Here is a 19,694-nt window from a genome sequence, read left to right as displayed (position 1 = left end):
TCCCACATTCTATCTCTGAGAAACTGATCAGGTGTGTCTTTATAGACCTGTCACAATAAATCAGTTGCAACGGGAGAATTATTATTGTGTGGCTGTCCTTCTATAAATACCTGACATATCTTAGATTTTTTTTCTCACTGAACTTTATTAACTTTTCGACAGATCACATACACAAAAAGCCACAAACACAAAATAGAATAACTTTTACTGTATTTAGATCGTATGTATGGTAAAATAACAGTAATTGAAGCTTACTCATTGGTCACAACCACATGCTCATAAGACCCATAGGGCATTGGTGTTTACCATACAGAATTGCACTCCCTGCCCACTTCATTAGGTACACCTTACTACTAGTTGGACCCCCTTTTGCCTTCATAGCTGCCTTAATTCTTTGTGGTATCAATTCAACAAAATGCTGGAAACATTCCTCAGAGATTTTTGTCCGTACTGATATGATAAAATCATGCCGTTGCTGCAGATTTGTTAGGTGCACATCCATGACAACAATCTGCCGTTCCACCACATGCCAAAGGTGCTGTATTGGATTGCGATCTGGTGACTGTGGAGGCCATTTGAGTACATTGAACTTATTGTCATGTTCAAGAAACTAGTTTCTGATGATCTGAACTTTGTGAAATGATTTGTTACCCTGCAGGAAGCAGCCATCAGAAGATGTATACACTAGTTATAAAGGGATGGACATGGTCAGCAACAATACTGCGGCAGGCTGTGGGATTTCAGTGATTCTCAGTAGGTATTAAGGGCTGAAACTGTGCCAAGGAAATATTATATTCGTTATAACACCACCATTTGGCCTGAACAGTTGTTAGAAGACAGGATAGATCCATGTTTTCAGTTTCAGTTTTCATTGTCCAGTTTTGGTGAGCTTACATGAATCCTAGCTTCACTTTACTGTTGTTAGCTGACAGCAGCAACGCCTAGTGTGTTTTTCTGCTGTTAAATTGCAGATAAATTGCACTTTTGGAGATGCTCTTCTGTGTGGCTTGGTTGTAACAAGTGGTTATCTGAGTTACTGTTGCCTTCCTATTACCTCAAAGCAATCTGGCAATTCTCCTATGATCTCTGACATCAATAATGCATCTTCACTCAGAGAACTGCTGCTGATTGGAACTTTTCTCTTTTTTTGGACCATTCTCTGTAAACCCTAGAGATGGTTGTGGTGTTTCTGAGTTTCTGAAATGCTCAGACAAGACTGTCTGGCACCAAAAGGGTATCTTAAATCACCTTTCTTTTACATTCTGACACTCTGAATTTTAGCATGTCATGTTGACCATGTCTATATTCCTAAATAAATTAAGTTTCCAGCATGTGATTGGCTGATTAGAAATTTGTGTTAGCACGTGTACCAGATGAAGTGGCCAGTCTACATGTTTGCCATTAGATTTGAGCACATTAACAAACAAAACATACATTTTAGAATTAGCAATAAAAACAAACACTGCTTTGACTAATGGGAAATCTAAATACTAATGTATTTTGGCATAAACCAAAGTAATTGTCAAACTACAATAACTTTAGATGGTGCTAATTCAATTAATCTTCTGGTGACCTTGAATGTCCGTTCTACAATAATCCATTACATCACTGAAGAGTTTTTGATGTATACCAAAGTGATGAACTGGTCTATCAACAGTGGCTAAAAATGAAAGAAAAAGAAATCCCACAAAAACTGTTTAATTGATTCCTCAAACATTATTTACACAACTCCAGAAGAACACAAGTGCCAGATGACAAAAATAAAAAGGACAGTTCCTACACAAAAACCACACAGAATATTTAAATAAACAGGAAGTCAGAAGAAGAACAAATGAATTGTCTATATATGTGTAGTAAATCAAGATGTATACAGGATAGGAACGTGCTTCTCCCATTGAGATTACAAAAAAAATCTCTGCTTGTGTCGCTGTGTCGTTTTTTTATGATGACATTATTGTTTGTTTTCCTATCAGGAATATTCAAGAGCATATAAGGAATAAGGCAGGACTGGTCAGTGCCATGATTGATGCCCTAGTGTTATGTGGCAAGTGCACTTCAGGACCCAATGAGTTTACAACACTCAAGGTTTACATTCTGGTTTGAATGCTTTGTTCTGATACGTTGTATTGCTGGGATCAAGCACCATGAGGTGACTGTAGTTGTGAATTGATATAATATAAATAAGACTGAATTATTGACCGAGAGTGTTTCGGCAAAATGTATTGTTGACCATGATGTCCTCAGTGCAAGCAACGCATATCGAATTTTTCTGGATTATTGTACGAGTCTCCATTACAGGAAGTTATCTAAAAGAGCATCGCAGGACATTTCAGTGCTTTTGTTCACTGCAGGGCAGTACTGCGTTTAAAGAAAAAATTTGTATTTTGAAGGCATCGGTGGCTAGTCCTATTTGTATTATTATTATTGAGTGGGTATTTTTTGTGCATTGTCACTCCTGATACACTATCTACGTAGTTCAGTGTTACAAGAGAAAACAGCTTTTGTCTGTCACAGATTACAGGTTAAGAAGGCAGATCGCTGACACTGCGTCTGACCCACAGTTTGTAGAGTGGAATTGATCACAGATTATTAACATTTCTCAGCTTGAGGCTAGGCTGTTAGCAACAGTCTCTGTCCTGTATTGCAGCTATATGGTGCTTTACAAGTAACACACATTACATGACCTGCAGCACTATGCAGCCTCTATAGCTATATATCAAAGTTTAAAGGGAGCAGGGCAAGTACAAAACTTCAAGGCAACAAAAAAGACATTCAGAAGTTACGATTTTTTTGTGTGTGTGCTACATTTGGAAAAAAGCAGTAGCGCTGCATTCTTCGCATTTTACAATAATATTAACAAAATAGCACAGCAAACAAGTTGACTAAAGACAATCTGTCGGCTCCGAGGCACGGCTGCTAAATGTAAAGGATTCCTATAAAAAAATCACAAGTGAATGGCGTTTGTAATGTGGATACATGAACAATAAAAATACACTGTTACAGCAGCTGGCTTGCTCAAATAAAGAGACACACAATGAGAAGAGTTTTACATCTGCCACCAGCGGAGGTGGTTGAAAGAGTTTAGATTGCAAGATTAGCTAAAATAACTAAGACTGCAAACGGCCCGACTGTGGACACACATACAGCAGCTGTTATGTTTGTGTTGTTATTATTTTACATGCATGAGCAGTTTAATTTTTAAAAATGTAATTGCGTAAAGGACAGATTAAGAATGAATACAGAACACTCTTTCATTGTTATAGCCTCCTACTGGTTTGCTTGTCTTCTCAGTAACAGATGGGTAAAAAGTTAAAGGTTGACCCAGCATTAAGGGTGTTTAAAGTGTTAAGCCAGTTCATCACACCAAACTGACATCAGTTTGGTGTGTCTCTGGAACTATTGGAGGAATAAAACAATATTCTTCTGAAAAAATATTCCCTCATTATGTATTTTGATAACGTTGTTGGAGACCTGGGGGGAGATCTCGGACTGATAAGTCCATAGTTTATGGATCCCATTATTTTCATTCTTACCAAGCAATTAAACAGGCAATTTGGATGGGTGTATTTTCATCTTGTAAGAGACTTCAGCCATCAAAGTGAAATGTTTTAAATTTAGAATAGCTCAGAAATTTGAAATTTGAAACAGCAACAAAAAAAATCTCCCTGCAGCATAAACCATCCATTTAGGCTTTTCCTTTAATTTGTCACCCTGTATATCTTCTCTGTGTGTCTGTAGATTGCTCAAGCCAGGCTGTGTCAGTGAAAGGCACTATAGAGAAAAAAAAAAGACTGCTTCACAACTACACACATACTACATCAGAACAAAGTCTAATACATTACTACATGACCTCCATTGAATTTGTCCATGTCAGGTGACCATTCATCCATTTACAGAAACAACACTGGATTAGACTTTACTTCATCGTACTTTAGTAAGTTTACACAATATATTTTTGTTGGCTTGTTTTTGGTATTTCCTAAATTAATATGACTTGAATCTTAGGCTGTATTTGATTTGTGTCATCTTTTAATGTATTCAACCGACCGAGGAGAAACGGTCACTTAACAGGATTTTAAATCAAGCCCCTTCACCTATCAGAAAACAAGCACACACATTCAGTGACATCGGTGGTCATCTAAACACATTTGACCACGCATCCCAAGAATACTCGTCTTTAAATCCTTTACCACAGCTCCTAACCAGACTCCACAAAATGCTTGCTACTGTGTCCCCCTGTTATCCAGTTAACCTGCATCTGTACTATAGATAATTGAAAAAGAAATGTCTTATCTAAATGATTTAAAATCATACGGGCAGTTCAACAATGGCAAAATTGTATAAAATTCCAAAGAAACAATTACAAGTTAAACACCTACAACATCGATTTCAGTTACTGTTTTGTATTTACATTGAATTAATAGTAGCCATATAAATAAAATTAAAAGGTAGGTATATAATTAATCCATTTTATGGTTATACGTAAATTGAGATTAAATCTCTTTAATGGCCACTCTGAAAAAAATTATAATAATTTGGTTTGAAGTAGAGTGTTTGACCAATTATTTTAATACATTTTTTTTAACAATAATGAAAGCCCTAAAGATCACATGATCTTTTTCTAGCTCCTTCTTTCCACATTTATGCACACACAAGAATGAACGGATATTATTCACACGCACACTGAGACACATCCACGCAAGCTCGTGTAGAGCAACATACAGACATAGAAATTCAGACTGAAACACGCAGCCCTACTCTGGGGCCTCACAGTAATTTAGCTCTACAGAGGACAGAGCCGAACAGTGAGATTGCCACTTTGCTAGACTGTAGTTGGCCCGGGCGGTAAGGTGATCGTTTCAGGTCTAGGAGGAGTTCAGAAGGTTGCTAAGAACTGTAAATAAAGAAAGAAGGAAAAAAAATAGATTAACGGTTAACACGTTTAAAGTATTACATGTGAATATTTATATCAAAAATGTGTTCTTTGCGTTTTCGTTGTGTGTGTGTTTGTCATACCCTGGGGATCTGACCGAGCCTCTGCTGCATCAGCTTTGTGTGGAGCCTCAGGGTCTGCTTCTAGTCACAAAGATTGACAGTCAGAGAAAAGCGAATAAAACAAACGTGGGAACTCATTGCTCAATTGCAAGGTTGTACTGCCAAGTTGAATTTCGCAAGTATTTAAGCAACAACCTCCAGAGCAGAAAAAATGAAGCCAACGTGCAATTGCCCAAAAAAATTGCAATTCCTTAAGGCTACAATTAAAAGTGAATATATGCTCATAGATCCCCACAAGGCTTATAGTTTGCATGAAAAAGGACAGCTTTGTGAGCACTACTGTATTACCGCCTGTCTGCTAGGCTTCACTTTCGCTGACTCAAACAACTGAACTGGACCCAAGTTAATCAAGATCAAAATGCAGAACTCCTATACAGCTATACTATTAAAGTTGAGGTTTCAAAATTAAGATTCGCAATCTGTGAATCTGTGACATCATGGTGGATATGCCCATCCTTTGTATACAGTCTATGATTTAGCTTAATAATGTTTCTACTAATTAGCATCAAGTTATTTCGTCCCTTCTCTCAAATATGAGGAAAAGCGTTCATCTTCCTTCAGTGTGAAACTGCTTCACCAGCTGTACAGAAGTATGAATTTCTAAGGATCTTGATTTCTTGGGGTAATTGCATATTATCCAAACCATGAAAATTAGTTTCTTATTTTTTGTGTCACAGAGGAAAACTTATACCTATTCGTGAAGTCTTTTAAATTATTGTTAATGAAGCAGCTGCAATTACCACCTCTGCTCTTTACAGAGGAAAACTGCATGTCTAAATATGTTTAATCAAATTAAAAACACATATTGTCTATTACTCTAAATGCTCAAATTATAAGAGTTACTTTGAATCTGACTACTGGCCTGCACTGCTATAAGTGGATGCCCTATTACTCATGTTGATTGCAAATGAAAACTTTGCTGAACTGGCAGTAATAGGATGCAGGATGCGAGGATGGTGTGAGTCGTATGTCACTGACAACAGTTCATGAAAGGGAGCCAAAAGCTGAATTTAAAAGAACTGATAAACTTGAAAACCCGTGCTTTTAGAACTACAAGTAACAAACACACACCTTGCCCACTGGACACAGTTAGGATGAAACTTGATTTAAAGCGGAGATTCAGATAAAAGATGAATAATTTTCTTTTGTAGCGTCATTAAAGCTTAACAGATCTGAAGCTCTGATGGGGGTTGGCATTCATTTCAAAGAGCTTGGACATAAGCAGTTCTTCTGTTGCTAATGTGGGCACCAAACTGAACAACAAACACAATTTTGGCATACACTTCATTCATTGTTGATGAGGGTCAAGAAGAATTTCTTGTCTGGTCAAATACCAAACCTTGCGTACAGCAGTTAAGGTAGCTACTGTATAAATTGAGTTTTCCCTTTGATTTATTATTATTAATTAGTTTTCCAGCAGCAACAAAAGGATCAGATAATTACCCTGTCTATTTTTGAAGCACAGCTTCTTCTGTTGATAGGTGAAGTATCCAGCGATTGCTCCCACTGCAGACACAACAATCGCACTAAGGATTGCTGCTAAAGAGCTTGAGCTGGCCTCTGTAGCACAACAAACAAACAAAGGGATAAATAAAGATAAGTCATAACAGCAGAGAATGTGCAGTCAAGTTCAGCAGTATCCTATGAACATGCCACTGGAACTGTAAACCTATTGGTCTGAGCATTAATGTGATCTGTGAAAATCCATCTATAACAACTGTAACTGTAACACTGAGTGTCAGCACTGGGTGCCATTTTGCAGTTGAAAGAATGAATATCAATTTAGCAAAGAAGCTCACTGACATGACATAATGTGTGAATTATGTGTGTACGTGTGAGACAGACAGGGGGAAGGGAAGGAGAGATGAAGAGCAAGCAACAGTGTGTGTGTGTGTGTGTGTGTGTGTGTAAGCGAGAGAGCGAGGCTGCATCATCTCGTTCCAGAATTTTCTGATTCCTTTTCATTCGTCTGTCATTTAAACTTCCCACAGCATTCACAGTGAGCATTCACAGAAATCTGTCTGCACCTGTAACCCAGTTACTATGACAACACCAAAATGAATAGTTTTCATGCTGTGTGACAGCACACAGCCAAGTATAGGTACTGGCACATACATCACTAAATTGGCTAAATTGTGAGTAAATGTAATTAATTGTGCATCTAAATAATGTTTTTAACAAACAAAAAGGTTTAAGTAACCCCATCAAACTCATTGTAATATGTGGCTACACTAACACTACATATATCTGGCACATGATTTCATGCTGTTGTGTTTCCAACTTAAAGGCGAGGCTTTTATTGTTTTGTTGTGGCCTGAGTCGACAGCGAGACTTTCAGCGCTACAGGGGTGAAATTGATGTTGAGGCATAAAAGACAAGTTCGAAAAAAAAAAAAGAATAAAAGAGGACAGGAGATCCAGAGCTCACGGCGAGAAAAGCAAGGGAGTGGCATGAGTCAGAAAAGTGAGACGAATAAAAAGTGGGAATTAGTCAGTTAAATTAAGTGGAATGAAACCGGAGAGTATAGTGAGTCAGAAAAAGGAAGTAAAGGTGGGTGGAAACTGACGTGTATGAGCATGAATGCGCATAAACGCATCACATACAGCTGGGACACAACTGTTTCTTGACCAGAGGCATTGACATGATATAATACTAAATGACACTGACTATCATCGAAATATGTTTTCCATATCTTCAATAGAGTCGCTCCTGTAATTAAACATTTGGTCACTTGTGAGTTAAACCTTGAATCCATTTGGTAGATTCTACAGCTTTTGCTTCTTTTATAAAATTATTCTTAGATGTTTTTTAAACTTGAAAGGAAGGTTTAACCATCAAACCTACCAAAGCTACTTGACTACACATAATAATTAAAGTTTTACCTCCCTTTACCACTACAATGGATTCTAAATTGAACAATCAATATGCGATTGAAATGCTGACTTCAAAGCATTAACTGTTTCGGAATTACAACCTGTTACAGTCAATCGAAGCCACTATACTTGGTTAATGAAAACACTTTACAACATCTAGCCAAGTCAAGAACACTCTCAAGGAAGTAGGTGCGCCTTTCTCAAGGTCTACAATCAAGAAATGCCTTCACGAACTCAGCATTTACAACAAGGTGTGAAGCCCTGGTTATTCTCAAGAACAAGAATGCCAGATTAGCTTTGCTGGAAAACATCTAAAACTGCCTGCAGAGTTCTGACAAACATGGAACAGATTAAATAAAGCTGAACTAGTACTATGAAAGCATGGAGTAAAAGAGAAACAGCTCATGAACCAAAGGCATGTATGGCTACCAAGGGGAACGGATCCACTGGTATTTACTGATGATGTGACTGATGAGATAGCCCGTCACAGTGCAAATAGATAAAAACACAAAGCATACTGCAAAGCTACCCAAGAGTTTCTCAAGGCAAGAAATTCGATAGGGCCAAGTCAGTCACCTGATATCAACCCAGTAGAGCATGATTTTCAGTTACTGAAGACAGAACTAAATGCAGAAATACCCACAAATAAGCAGCAACTGAGAGTGGCTTCAGTAAAGACCAAGCACAGCATCTCAAGTAATGTGACATTTGGTGATGTCCATGGATTCGGGGCTTTAGGCAGTCACTAACTTCAAAGGATTATCGCCCAAGTAATAAAAACAGTCTTTGTGAGCCTCTAAAAATGGGACCTATGTATAAAAATGTTTCTAATTCAAAATTAAAAGTCTGACTCTTTAATTTAAAATCCACTGAGCAGTGCATAGAGGCAAAACTCCAAAATTTAACTGTAGTGTTAGAAAGACAATGTAAACAGACTATAATTAAAAGTGACTGAGATGACCCGATCAATAATGGGGTTGTAATTAGGGTGTTGCTGTGGGGCTTGAATCATTTGCTACCAAAACATTCTGGTAATAATCATCACAGTGAAGTCATAGTTGGCCCAGCAGCGATTCACTTCTGAAGTCTGTGTCTTGTGCACAAAGACTTCAGAAGTGGTGCTCAGGACGCTGTGAGCCCCAGAAGTCAGTGAATATTTAGCAATGCTACAAATGAGTAATGCTCATGTATATGTGTGCAGGTTGGGAACAGATTTTTGATCAGTGAATATGGAAAGAGATTATAGTGAAAGGTTGAGAGTCTTAGCCAACTAAGTTACATGTAGGTTTGTGGCACACGTGGATTGTTACTTTAAAATAGGAAAACAGAGGAGAGAACTCACTTTGGGGCTGTTGATCTGCTGTAAAGAAGAGAGAACACACAAAAAGTTAGCAACACAACAACATCACATTCAGTTGTTCATGGTACACTTTTTATATCCTTTCATCTGCTCTGATATGAACATTTAATTCTACTGTTTCACATACTGAAATTCAAGTTATTTCCAATAAAATTCGATGTGACACACCCCTAAAGACCTGCTTCAAACACGAGAGAGAGGCATTTCTCTGTGACTCTTGTATCCTGTTTGCATTGACAAAGGCATGCCAGTAATATCCTGTCTGTTTCAGAACCACATTGGGCCTATTTCTGCTGCTGCGGCTACGATCCTATGTACGGTATTTGACTAGGATTTGCACTGTAATATTTTGCTATCATGCGTATTTTTGATCACAAAGACAAACAGAAAAAATTAAATCCTTACCACCGCTCTCTGAGGCACCCAAAGGAGGCACTAAAGAGAGACAGAAGGACAAGAAAGGAGAGAGAAGGTATTATTTAAATGCTCTAATGATGCATGTAAAGTATTGTTGCTGAAATGACAAAGTGGAAAAAAGGAAGAAAGGTGAGATTATTCTCTTTACAGTGACTTGTAACCTCAGGGGCATTAAGAGTTCTAAAGTTTCTGTCCTAACTAGACTGTACAAACACACACACACGCTCATGCATACACAAGATTGTATGAAACATCCCTTATGTACAGTTACAAAGATGGCAAAGATACTTTTATAGCATCAGAGCGATAAAATATCTCACAGAGAGAGAGCGAGAGAGAGACAAACACTTTCTCCAGCTCTTTCACAACCTGATCTTTGATTTTATCCACACTCAAACAACCCTGTTATCTCCTTCTGCACTGCCTGTCTGTATATGTCTGTGACATCATCCTTGCCCTTTACTTGCTTCGACTTGAAGAAGCTGCTAATAACAGAGTACTAAAGAGGAGTCTTTCACCCTTCGCAAGTATATAAATGATTATACTACTTTTGAGTTTTCACATTTCAGGAGGGAACTGAGAAGCTGCTTCAGGAAAATCTGCTGTTCCCACATTTCTGTCATATTGCCGCAAGGTTAGTGATTAAGCTTTTGTAAAACAAGTCAGTTCAGCACCTTGTCATGGGAGCAAGGCACTGAACCGACAGCCTTCTTCCAATAGAGAGACAAGAGGAATGAGAAGAATGTTTTATGAAAACCAAACTACACCTTACTAGCCCCTGATTGCAATGCTAACTTTGTACATACACAGGACATTTTTAGTTTGGATACAACAATAAATTCAACCATAATAGTTATGAATGAATACCAACCATCTTGGCTTTTATTTTCGTCGTTTGACAGAGGTGCTAAAAAAATAAATGAAATAAAATTAACAAATACCGTGGATCAATAAGAAAATGCAAAATTATTCTCAGAATGGGAATTTCTTATCAGATGTTTATGAATACATATCACAAATCTAACACACTATAACATGGTGTTTCTGTCCCCCTTTCATTGGATTTAAATGGGAGCTGCCAGCGTCTTGAGCTCAGTCACATTTAACTACACAGTAACGATTAGCATTTGGTTTGACTTAAACAATATCATGCATAGTTTATACACTTCTTGCTGGTTATGTTGTACAGGCGCTAACAGTATGAACTAATTTTGCACTGAAATGCATTAGTGTTAATATGAATACATTCAGTGGTAGATGTACTATACAGTAGGCTAAACACCCACTAAAATATTGACCACTATTCACAAATAATAAGTACTCTAAGAAGTTTCAAATCCCAATTTAACCCTTGCTCAAGACCTACTGTGAATGTGGTGCATTAGCCCTGTTGTACCAGGCTCTAGAGCTACCAGAGGACCATCTCAAACCCCAGTCTGTGATGCAGTTTTCAAGTGATCAAGTGCTAAAAAATGTTTGGTAGAGGAATAACTTTGTTATTTTTTTTAAACCTTTATGAAGATGACAACAGTCTTGTCACTAATTTCCCCTGTAATATTTTACATCTGAATGGCTTTAAGACTCTAATTTCACCACTTAAAAATAATAGATAATTAGATGATGGCAGCTAAGGCAAAAGCCTCAACTGGATATACAAATACAACTATTCATAGTTGATCCCTAAGATCTAGTCGCTGTCGTAAACAGGGCTAATCTCATTGCACTGGTTGTGTTGTTTCATATCTTTATTTATTCTGGACATTTTCGGTTATTGGTTACAAGAATAAACTGAATTTTAATTGTTATGAGCAATTACTAACCACCTAACTCCTGGTGTGTTACCACCCTCTTCTCCACGGGACTTTCCTGGTTTAACCCTGTATATAGTAAAATAGTCAATAAATGGATGAATAAATGAATTAATTAATCAATCAATCAATCAATCAATCAATAAATTAGACAATCAATAAGCCTGTTAGTCAATCAATCTTGCCAATGTGTTTTTAAAAACATTGAAGCAAAAAGCATGTAGCCCTCCATGTCGATGGGGCCATGACAGTTGATCCCTAAGAGATGGTTATTGGTTGTGACACTAAACTGAATTGAAATTATTATGAGCAATAACTTCCCAACTTCCAGTTACAGATGGGAAGCGCATCTGTAACCGGAAGGTCGCCGGTTCGATCCCCGGGTGTTGGGCAAAGGGGCAGATGGCGCAATATGGCAGCCTCGCTTCTGTCAGTCTGCCCCAGGGCAGCTGTGGCTACAACCGTAGCTTGCCTCCACCAGTATGTGAATGCGAGAGTGAATGAATAGTAGCATTGTAAAGCGCTTTGGGTGCCTTGAAAAGTGCTATATAAATCTAATCCATTATTATTATTATTATTATTATTATTACCTGAATTCTGCTGTGGTCCCATCCTGCTCTTCACGGGACTTTCATGGTTGAACCCTGTATACAGTAAAACAATGAATAAATGAATGAATGAATGAATGAATCAATAAGCCTGTTTGTCAGTCAATCAATCTTGCCAATGTGTTTGTGAAAACACTGAAATAAAAAGCATGTAGCCCTCCATGTCGATGGGGCCATAACAGCTGATCCTTAAAATCTACAGTCACTGTGGTAAACAATGCTACTCTCTTTGCATCGCATAGATTGTACTGATTTGAAATTTTCAGTCAAAACTACAGTTTAGGCTAAATCTCCATCAGTATCTGTTCGTGCTGTATTGGACAGGTACTTCTGTGCATCTCCATTTGTTTTTTTTTATCAATAACAACAATAAATTCAACAGCAATTATTATGAGCAATTACTGACCATGTGTTTCCTGCTCTGCAATTGACGTCTTCTCAATGTTAAACCCTGGATCTGGTAAATAAACAAACAAATAAATAAATACATACATACATAAACAGAAACACAAAATCAATCACTGTACAGGAATTTTATCTAGATAATGCCAAAACATATTGAAACACATGTAACACACTGTAACACTCTGTTCTCAGTCCCTCATGACCCTCGTGAATGCCCTGCAGAGGTGTTCTCAGTACTGAAATACTGAAACACAGCCAGCTCCAAGGGTGTAACTGTGATCTTGTGAACCAATGTTGACTTAGATTAAGGGATATTGTCTGTCACGAACAAAACCTTACCCTACTATATATTTATTGGGGAAAACCCAATTGACTTAAATAACATGTGGGACTCAGTGTACATTGTTAGGCTGGCCAGGGCAGGGTGGGGTGTGATCACCGCATTAATTTATCACTGATAGAAACCTCAGTGACCTATTTTCTAGGGACCTATTCTTTCTGTTAATAACATCATGAAAACAAATGCAATTAAAATGCCAAAATAATTTATTGATAGGATGGATGTTAAATAACAAACCTACATTACTCTCATTCTGACCCCCACATCTTTTCTTCTTGTCTGAATAGTTCTTCCAGGGTAATTGGTCCAAATTACTAACTTCCTTTCCCATCTCAGTGCTTGCACTTCTAGGGACAAGCTAAGCTAAAGCACAATGTCTCTGTCTAAAAAAAGGTAAAGCCAAACATAACCTCAGAATAGGACATACTGACATGAGGTCAGCATAACATTTAGCATGAAAGAGCACAAACTCCAATTTGAGAAAGAGGGTGTTATAAGATAAATAGAAATAAATTAAGGGAGACACTTCTATTTTCATAAACCTTTACTCGGGTCATTTGGCAGGCTCATGACATTCATAATTTGGAAGATAAAATCAGCCAAGCCAAAATCCCACCTTAGAACCTTCCTAAGGGAATTGTATTTCCTGATAGAAAGGCACAGATGGATTATTTTGTTCAGAAAACAGGGAGTTGCAGAAAAAAATATAGAGTACATTACACCTCAAAAAAGCATTACAGCATGTACATATTTTTTAATGAGTGACAATGCAAAAGTTCTGTCAGGAGTAATTTTATTAGTCCCAGAATCAAAGAATCTCTCACTTGAGATCGAATCTCAAATTTAAAATATGTAGTTATGGCCATAAATCTAGAAAACAAAACTGCAAGAATGAAAGGCATTCTTCAGATCTGTTTGATTTGAAGTCTTTGCTCAGGGACAGGCAGCGCTGCCGTATCTTCAGAGATTATGGGAAAACCCCAAGATTCAACTGATCATCTTAAGAAAGCTCTAAAAAATGTTTCTGCTCAAATGATTTTCAAGCCATGCAGATCCTCATCTGTCGTTTCTGTAATTATTTAAAATGCTGTAAATGAACATTTCTGAACATCAGCTTAACTTGCAAGCTTCTGTGCATTTCATATAACTGAATTTAAGGAAAATAAAATGTCTTTAGGTCTTGTTTAGAGGTTATATGATCAAAAGAAGAAGGAGTCATAATGCCAAATAATAACCGACCTGCATTTGCAAAGGGCAAATACAGGTATGTTTATTGTCTGTATGCTATTATTTGTGTATATATGAGGCATATAAAGGTCTCTTTATACTACTTGTTATGACTTGCAGTTCTACTGTCACACAAAATACATGCTTATACTGGAAACAAGGGACAGCAGGTGACGTTTTACTAAGAAGTTTGTGTAATATCCCATCATAAAAGACACTCAAGAGATGGCCTCATCTACAGAATACATGTGCTTGGCTCTGTTTACAACTTTTTCTCTGTGGTCTTAGCACATACTCATTTTCAAAACTCAGGTGCATTTTCCATATTCATGAATGCATGTACAAGAGTGTGCAAAATATGTACTTGAATATCTTTACTTACTTATAGTGACAGTTTCATCTGTGGTTGTGAAATCATCTGTGGATGACTCTTCATTAGCAGATGGATCAGTTGGTGCCTCCTCATTGGCTTCTAGACCTACTGTTGTTATGATGTCATGAAGTCCACTCTATTAAAAAAATATTATAACACATATGAACCCATAGTACAGGACACATTTACTCACTATCATAGCAACCTATTAATGAGATCTGTAAAATACAAACCTTAATAGGTGTGAATAAGAAGTTTTACTTTTTAAAAAAATGGTATTAACCTCGTCTTGAGCAGGTGTTGTATTCGCATTTGTGGTGGGTTGCACCTCCTCATTAACTGCTGTTTGCGTAGCTTCTGGAGTGTCATCCTCAGAATCAGCAGCTGGCCATGGATAGAAGTGAAACAGAAGTAGCGAAGCATTAGTTCACTGATTTTTCCTTTTATAGCCCAATTACCACATTCTGTGGCATGGGCTTTTAGGGCTTGTTTTGCTGCACAGTTAAAAACAATACAAGAAAGACATGTAAGAAACATTTTACATTATAATAGCCATTCCTTCAAAGTTACATCATTTTTTTGATGTAATAGTGCAAAAGTTGAACCTGCTTTTTGCTGCAATGAAGAATGAAGATTTTTATTTTTAATAAACTGCAGCTTTGCTGTGAGATATTAACTACCTGAAACATTTTACAGCAGAGAGGTAAAAAAAAAAAAAGAAAGAATAAAAACAACAGTGTAGTATGAATGCCAAGTATTAAAAAGTGAGGAAACTGACAGCAGTTTATTTATCTAACAAAAAAAGAGAAACAAAAGCACCATGTTTCATTATTGCTTTAAATGTGCATATATGCAATTCTATTAATCACCTTGTGTAGTTGTAGGCGCGTCAGAAATAACTGGTTCTGTTTCTCCAGTCGTAGGACTCGCTGATTGACCCTCCTCCCCTGCAGGAGCATCTGTAGGCACTGGCTCTGTGCTTACATCTGCAGCATTTGCTTCTTGGATTAATTCAGCCTCAGGGTCAGCAGTGGGCTCAGGCTGCAATACTTCCTGTTTGGCACAACATTTTATTTAAATAAGCAACGGTCTATGTAATACTAGGTGAGATTTTCAAACGGCTGACAGGGACCCAGGACTGAACAGTTCAAACAAAATATCTCAACTTCTCACCTCAGTTGCAGTGACCACCTCCCCAAGGTTATGCTGGTCGATGACCTCTACATCTGCTTTAGATGTGGGAGTTTCAATAGATGGCTCTACTGTTGGGATTATATCATCTGCACAAAGTTAAGTGAAAGACGCAAGTCAGAGAATAATACAGTGTGGGATTACATACTGACAATCAGTTGGAAACAGATGGGAAAAAGCCAATTCATGGTGCCACAGCTGGCAGAACCTGTACAACAAGCTTTTTTAATCAAACAAAAAAGGCAGACATGGCGACTCAAAGTCCACCTCAGTGTCTCAAAGAATATTTTTCCATGCTTTTGAACCCATAGAACTTCCCGATGATACAATTCCCTATTTTGTACCTTTTCTGTTTGAAAACCAATGCAAGGAATATCGCATTGGTTTCTAATATAATAATATAGATAATAAAGTTTCTACTAAAATTTTGGCATGATTTGTGTAACCGCTGATTATTAAAAAGCAGCACGCCTTAATCGCCTTCCATCTGTTGCTCCTCTAAGTCATTAAAGTAATCTGAGTGGTGTTTAAGATGACACATACATAAACTTAGAACCACACCCTGGCCTGACTGGTGCCTGATGCTATCGATCCAGCCAAAAACAAACAAAAAAAACCTGCTTCACATACACATCGATCACTTGTGACCTGCTTCCACATCAAATGCAGTCTTAACCTCAGCACCGGCATTGCAACTCTGTGCTAATGAGAAAATGACAGAGATGTGCTCTTTGTCAGTCTGTGTGTGACAAGCAATGTGTGCGTGTACGCCTGTGACATTCCCCCGTCGCATGTGACAAGCTCAAGCAGTAAAGTGAGCTCTGGCTTGATTGTTCTTTGCTTGCTGACGTCAGCAGCACCCTGATGCTGGTTTATCTGAGCAGATCTTCTTTCACAAAACACCCAATATTAAGGCAGGACTGATTAAAAAATCTAATCAAATACCTCTACCACTTTTTTAAGAGCTATTCATTGCAGGGTGGATTTTCAATAAAGAATCACGGGGCTTGCCAAGTGAGATTGTATCACAATCAGCAAAGCCTGGAGGGAGAGCAGCAACACATCTAAAGTATTTCCATCGGGGTGAAAATCTTTTAGTGGTAACAAGTACTGGCTACACCCTGAATCCATTCATCCACACAAACATACATTCATATTGCAGGAAAAAAGAAATCACACACACAAACAAAAGCAAGTGCACACACACACTGCAGCATGAATATTTGACATGCAAACTCTCATGCACCACTGCATGGCTCCTGAAACCATCATAGAAAAAAATCTCTTTGTTCCACTGAATATCACTGCACCAGTTTAACAAACATTAATCATTTTCCATACATTGTGCGCATGGATATGTGTGGTATGTATCAATTTCACTATCTTAATCAGTTCTTTGGAAATTACTGTCTTCAGCAAAGATGTGCTGTAGCATGCCACTTCAGGCTAATGGGGTGGAACACAGTTAAGATTGAAGTTGATGAGTCTCACCAGAACACCTATGATGAGGCACAGAAAAAACACTACATTCATCAAACTGTTCCTTAGACAGCTGTCAGTAACCTTCTGCCACAATCTTATTAATAATCTCTCAAACCATTAACTCTAATAATGAGTCTCTATTTGTGTGAGAACGCAGTGTGTATGAGACATGAGGATAAAATATAATTCCCCCAGTTCTTGTGCATGTGTGTTTGTGTTTATGAGTGTGTAGAGGCTACCCCTCTATGCAAACTCCTTCTTGATAGAACATTCTGTTCCCATCTATTAGTTTGCCACTTCCTCGTTTAACTACCTCTCCCATAAGCATTGCCCAGTCCAGCAACACTTACATGCATACATACAAACTCATGTAATGTTCCCTCCTCCCCTCCTGTCCCCTATATAAACAGCTACATGTTCACACACGTGTGAAGTTCATGTGCACACATGTTCCCATTCACCCTCGCTCTCTGAGTAAGGGGAGCCCTGTTTTGTGTTAGCACAGCAGTGAAGCCAACTGTTGCACATCCCAAGCGCTCTCACTCCTTGCCTTCCCTATCGCCCCTTCCATTTCACCAAGTCTCGACTCTCTCTCTCTTTCATTGCCGCTACTTTCCCTTGAGGCTGATGAGTCATCTGTGTCTCTGACATGGCCGCACGCTATTGTGTGGCGCAAAACAACTGTGCTAAACTGCAAAAATATTCCCTGAGAAAGAAGTTCCTAAGTCAAACCAGTTCACCCATGTGGGAACGTATCTTACTATCAATTAGACTGGCGGAAAAATCTCTCTAACAGCACCTAGAAGCTCATTAATTAACAAAAATTAAAGTGTAATAAAGAGAACTTGTCTTGTTGGGTTTATGCCGTCGCTGTGAGTCGCTGGAAATGAATGCCGCCACTATTAATTTTATTATTATTATTGATTAGACTGCTGATTGATTTTTTTCAAATACTGACTAATTTAATTGGGTAACAGAATGAAAGCAGATGTGGGAAATGTGGGAAATGCCTGATATAATTTCATACAGCCCGAGTGACATGATCAAATGTCTTGTTTTGAATATCTGTGCAGCTACAAATGGCAAGTATTCAACATTTTAGATATAAGTGAATTATTACTTAATCATTCAACTGCCAACTACATTTATATCAAATAATATACTGGCAATGAGCAGGCAGTTAATTGATTATTTCTAGCTGCTCTCCTGAAAAGGACGACTCTTGGAAAAGACATATTTCTGCCTATAACTCCTGGCAACTTCTAGCTCCGTGAGAGAAATTTTATAAGCATCTTTCCACACAGCTCATTTCGAGTCCATCTTCACCTTTCCGTGTTACATAACCGGCAGTTTGCTTTACTACTTTTTTATATGACATGTATCTAGAAAGAAGAGTGATTGATAACAGCCTTCTGGATCTATGCCAAAATGTAAGAGTTCATCCTGAAGTATGCTGTACCTCGCCTATATAATTCAACCAAGATGAAATTGTAATATAGCACTTAGGATAGCAAACTGATATGGGCATCAGCTTTGTCATGGTGGCACTCTGGCATAAATCAACATGCTTTAAAAAAAAAGAGAGAGACAGAACTGTCATGACAAGGAACCAGGAAAAGTGGTTCTTGGGAAATAAGGTATGAACTTTAATTAAAAGGAAATTCCACTTAAATATATGTGATTGCAAAGAATGCCACAAAGAGGTGTGGTTCTTATGAACAATTAATATACTGTGTTAAATAATGATGTTTCTGTAGTTTACAGCATGTTAACTAGTTTCAATGTTTTCAGGAAAGGGGACTAGTATAAACATTTGCCACATCAAAGATAGCAATCTATATACTGTGAAAAGCCCCTTGTAAAGAAATGACTAATAAACTTATCTTATCTTATCTTATCTTATCTTATCGTAGAAAGATAAATAACATGGACAGTTGGGAATTATACTAGTATGTGGATATGTCCAGTGATGGAACTCCTTATCTTGGCATTTTATATTACGCCCTAGCAAGCCTGACAATAAAAAGCTGAATTTGTTTTAATTCCTATTACGTTCTCTTTTTGTTTGTTTTGGAAACTGAAGAAGAGTAAAGGTGTTTTTAATGGAGTTTTAGTTATGTAACACACAGGACAGTGCATTACATAAATTGGAATCTGAAACACGTTACCAGCACCATGAAGTAAAAAAGAACATTACTCTCGAGCTTTTCTGGTTCCTACCATGAGATTTTGTGCGATTTCCTGTGTGTAGCTGAATGAGTAATAATGCGTGTGCATGCCCTGCCTTGTAAAAATACACATGAACTCATTTGTGCATGTGTGCCAGGTGACACAGGTATGGTTCTGTTGTGTTTCTATGGGATAGAAAGTGCTGTGTTTACCCCAATCGTGTGTCTTAACAATGCCCCCATAGAGATAATGCATGTGTGGAGTGTTTGTGTGCATGGGTGTGGGTTTCCCTTATCCACCGAAAGAATGATTTATGTGCTAGCAGTTGAAGGTGTAAACACAGACAAGTCTGCACACACACACACACACACACACACACACACACA

At 37.9% G+C, this 19,694-nt stretch overlaps 1 protein-coding gene across 7 annotated transcripts in view; it reads right to left on the bottom strand.

Annotated features, from left to right (window-relative positions):
* Window positions 1-1,682: 1,682 nt before the first annotated feature.
* The window catches only part of si:ch211-39i22.1 (CD99 antigen-like protein 2), a 19,991-nt gene continuing 1,979 nt past the window's right edge, over window positions 1,683-19,694 (bottom strand). Inside the window, exons 2-14 of one of the 7 annotated variants that reach the window (XM_005918333.3) lie at window positions 15,640-15,746; window positions 15,336-15,519; window positions 14,750-14,850; window positions 14,476-14,602; window positions 12,528-12,578; window positions 12,104-12,157; window positions 11,526-11,582; window positions 10,577-10,612; window positions 9,694-9,723; window positions 9,271-9,285; window positions 6,499-6,615; window positions 5,017-5,076; window positions 1,683-4,894 (exon numbers count right to left, since the gene is read on the bottom strand). In XM_005918333.3, the coding sequence (XP_005918395.1) occupies window positions 4,866-4,894; window positions 5,017-5,076; window positions 6,499-6,615; window positions 9,271-9,285; window positions 9,694-9,723; window positions 10,577-10,612; window positions 11,526-11,582; window positions 12,104-12,157; window positions 12,528-12,578; window positions 14,476-14,602; window positions 14,750-14,850; window positions 15,336-15,519; window positions 15,640-15,746 (968 nt within the window). In that variant the 3' untranslated portion in view covers window positions 1,683-4,865. Of the gene's footprint in view, window positions 4,895-5,016; window positions 5,077-6,498; window positions 6,616-9,270; window positions 9,289-9,693; window positions 9,724-10,576; window positions 10,613-11,525; window positions 11,583-12,103; window positions 12,158-12,527; window positions 12,579-14,475; window positions 14,603-14,749; window positions 14,851-15,335; window positions 15,520-15,639; window positions 15,747-19,694 lie in introns of all 7 variants that reach the window. The other 6 variants (XM_005918332.3, XM_014332411.2, XM_005918334.3 and 3 more) reach the window with 6 other exon arrangements.

This window comes from Haplochromis burtoni, unplaced genomic scaffold, assembly GCF_018398535.1.
Source record: "Haplochromis burtoni strain Fernald_Lab_line unplaced genomic scaffold, NCSU_Asbu1 Contig_29, whole genome shotgun sequence".
Taxonomy (NCBI): Eukaryota; Metazoa; Chordata; class Actinopteri; order Cichliformes; family Cichlidae; genus Haplochromis; species Haplochromis burtoni.
The sequence above is the reverse complement of the archived record's forward strand: the minus strand, read 5'-3'. Positions and strand labels throughout refer to the sequence as shown.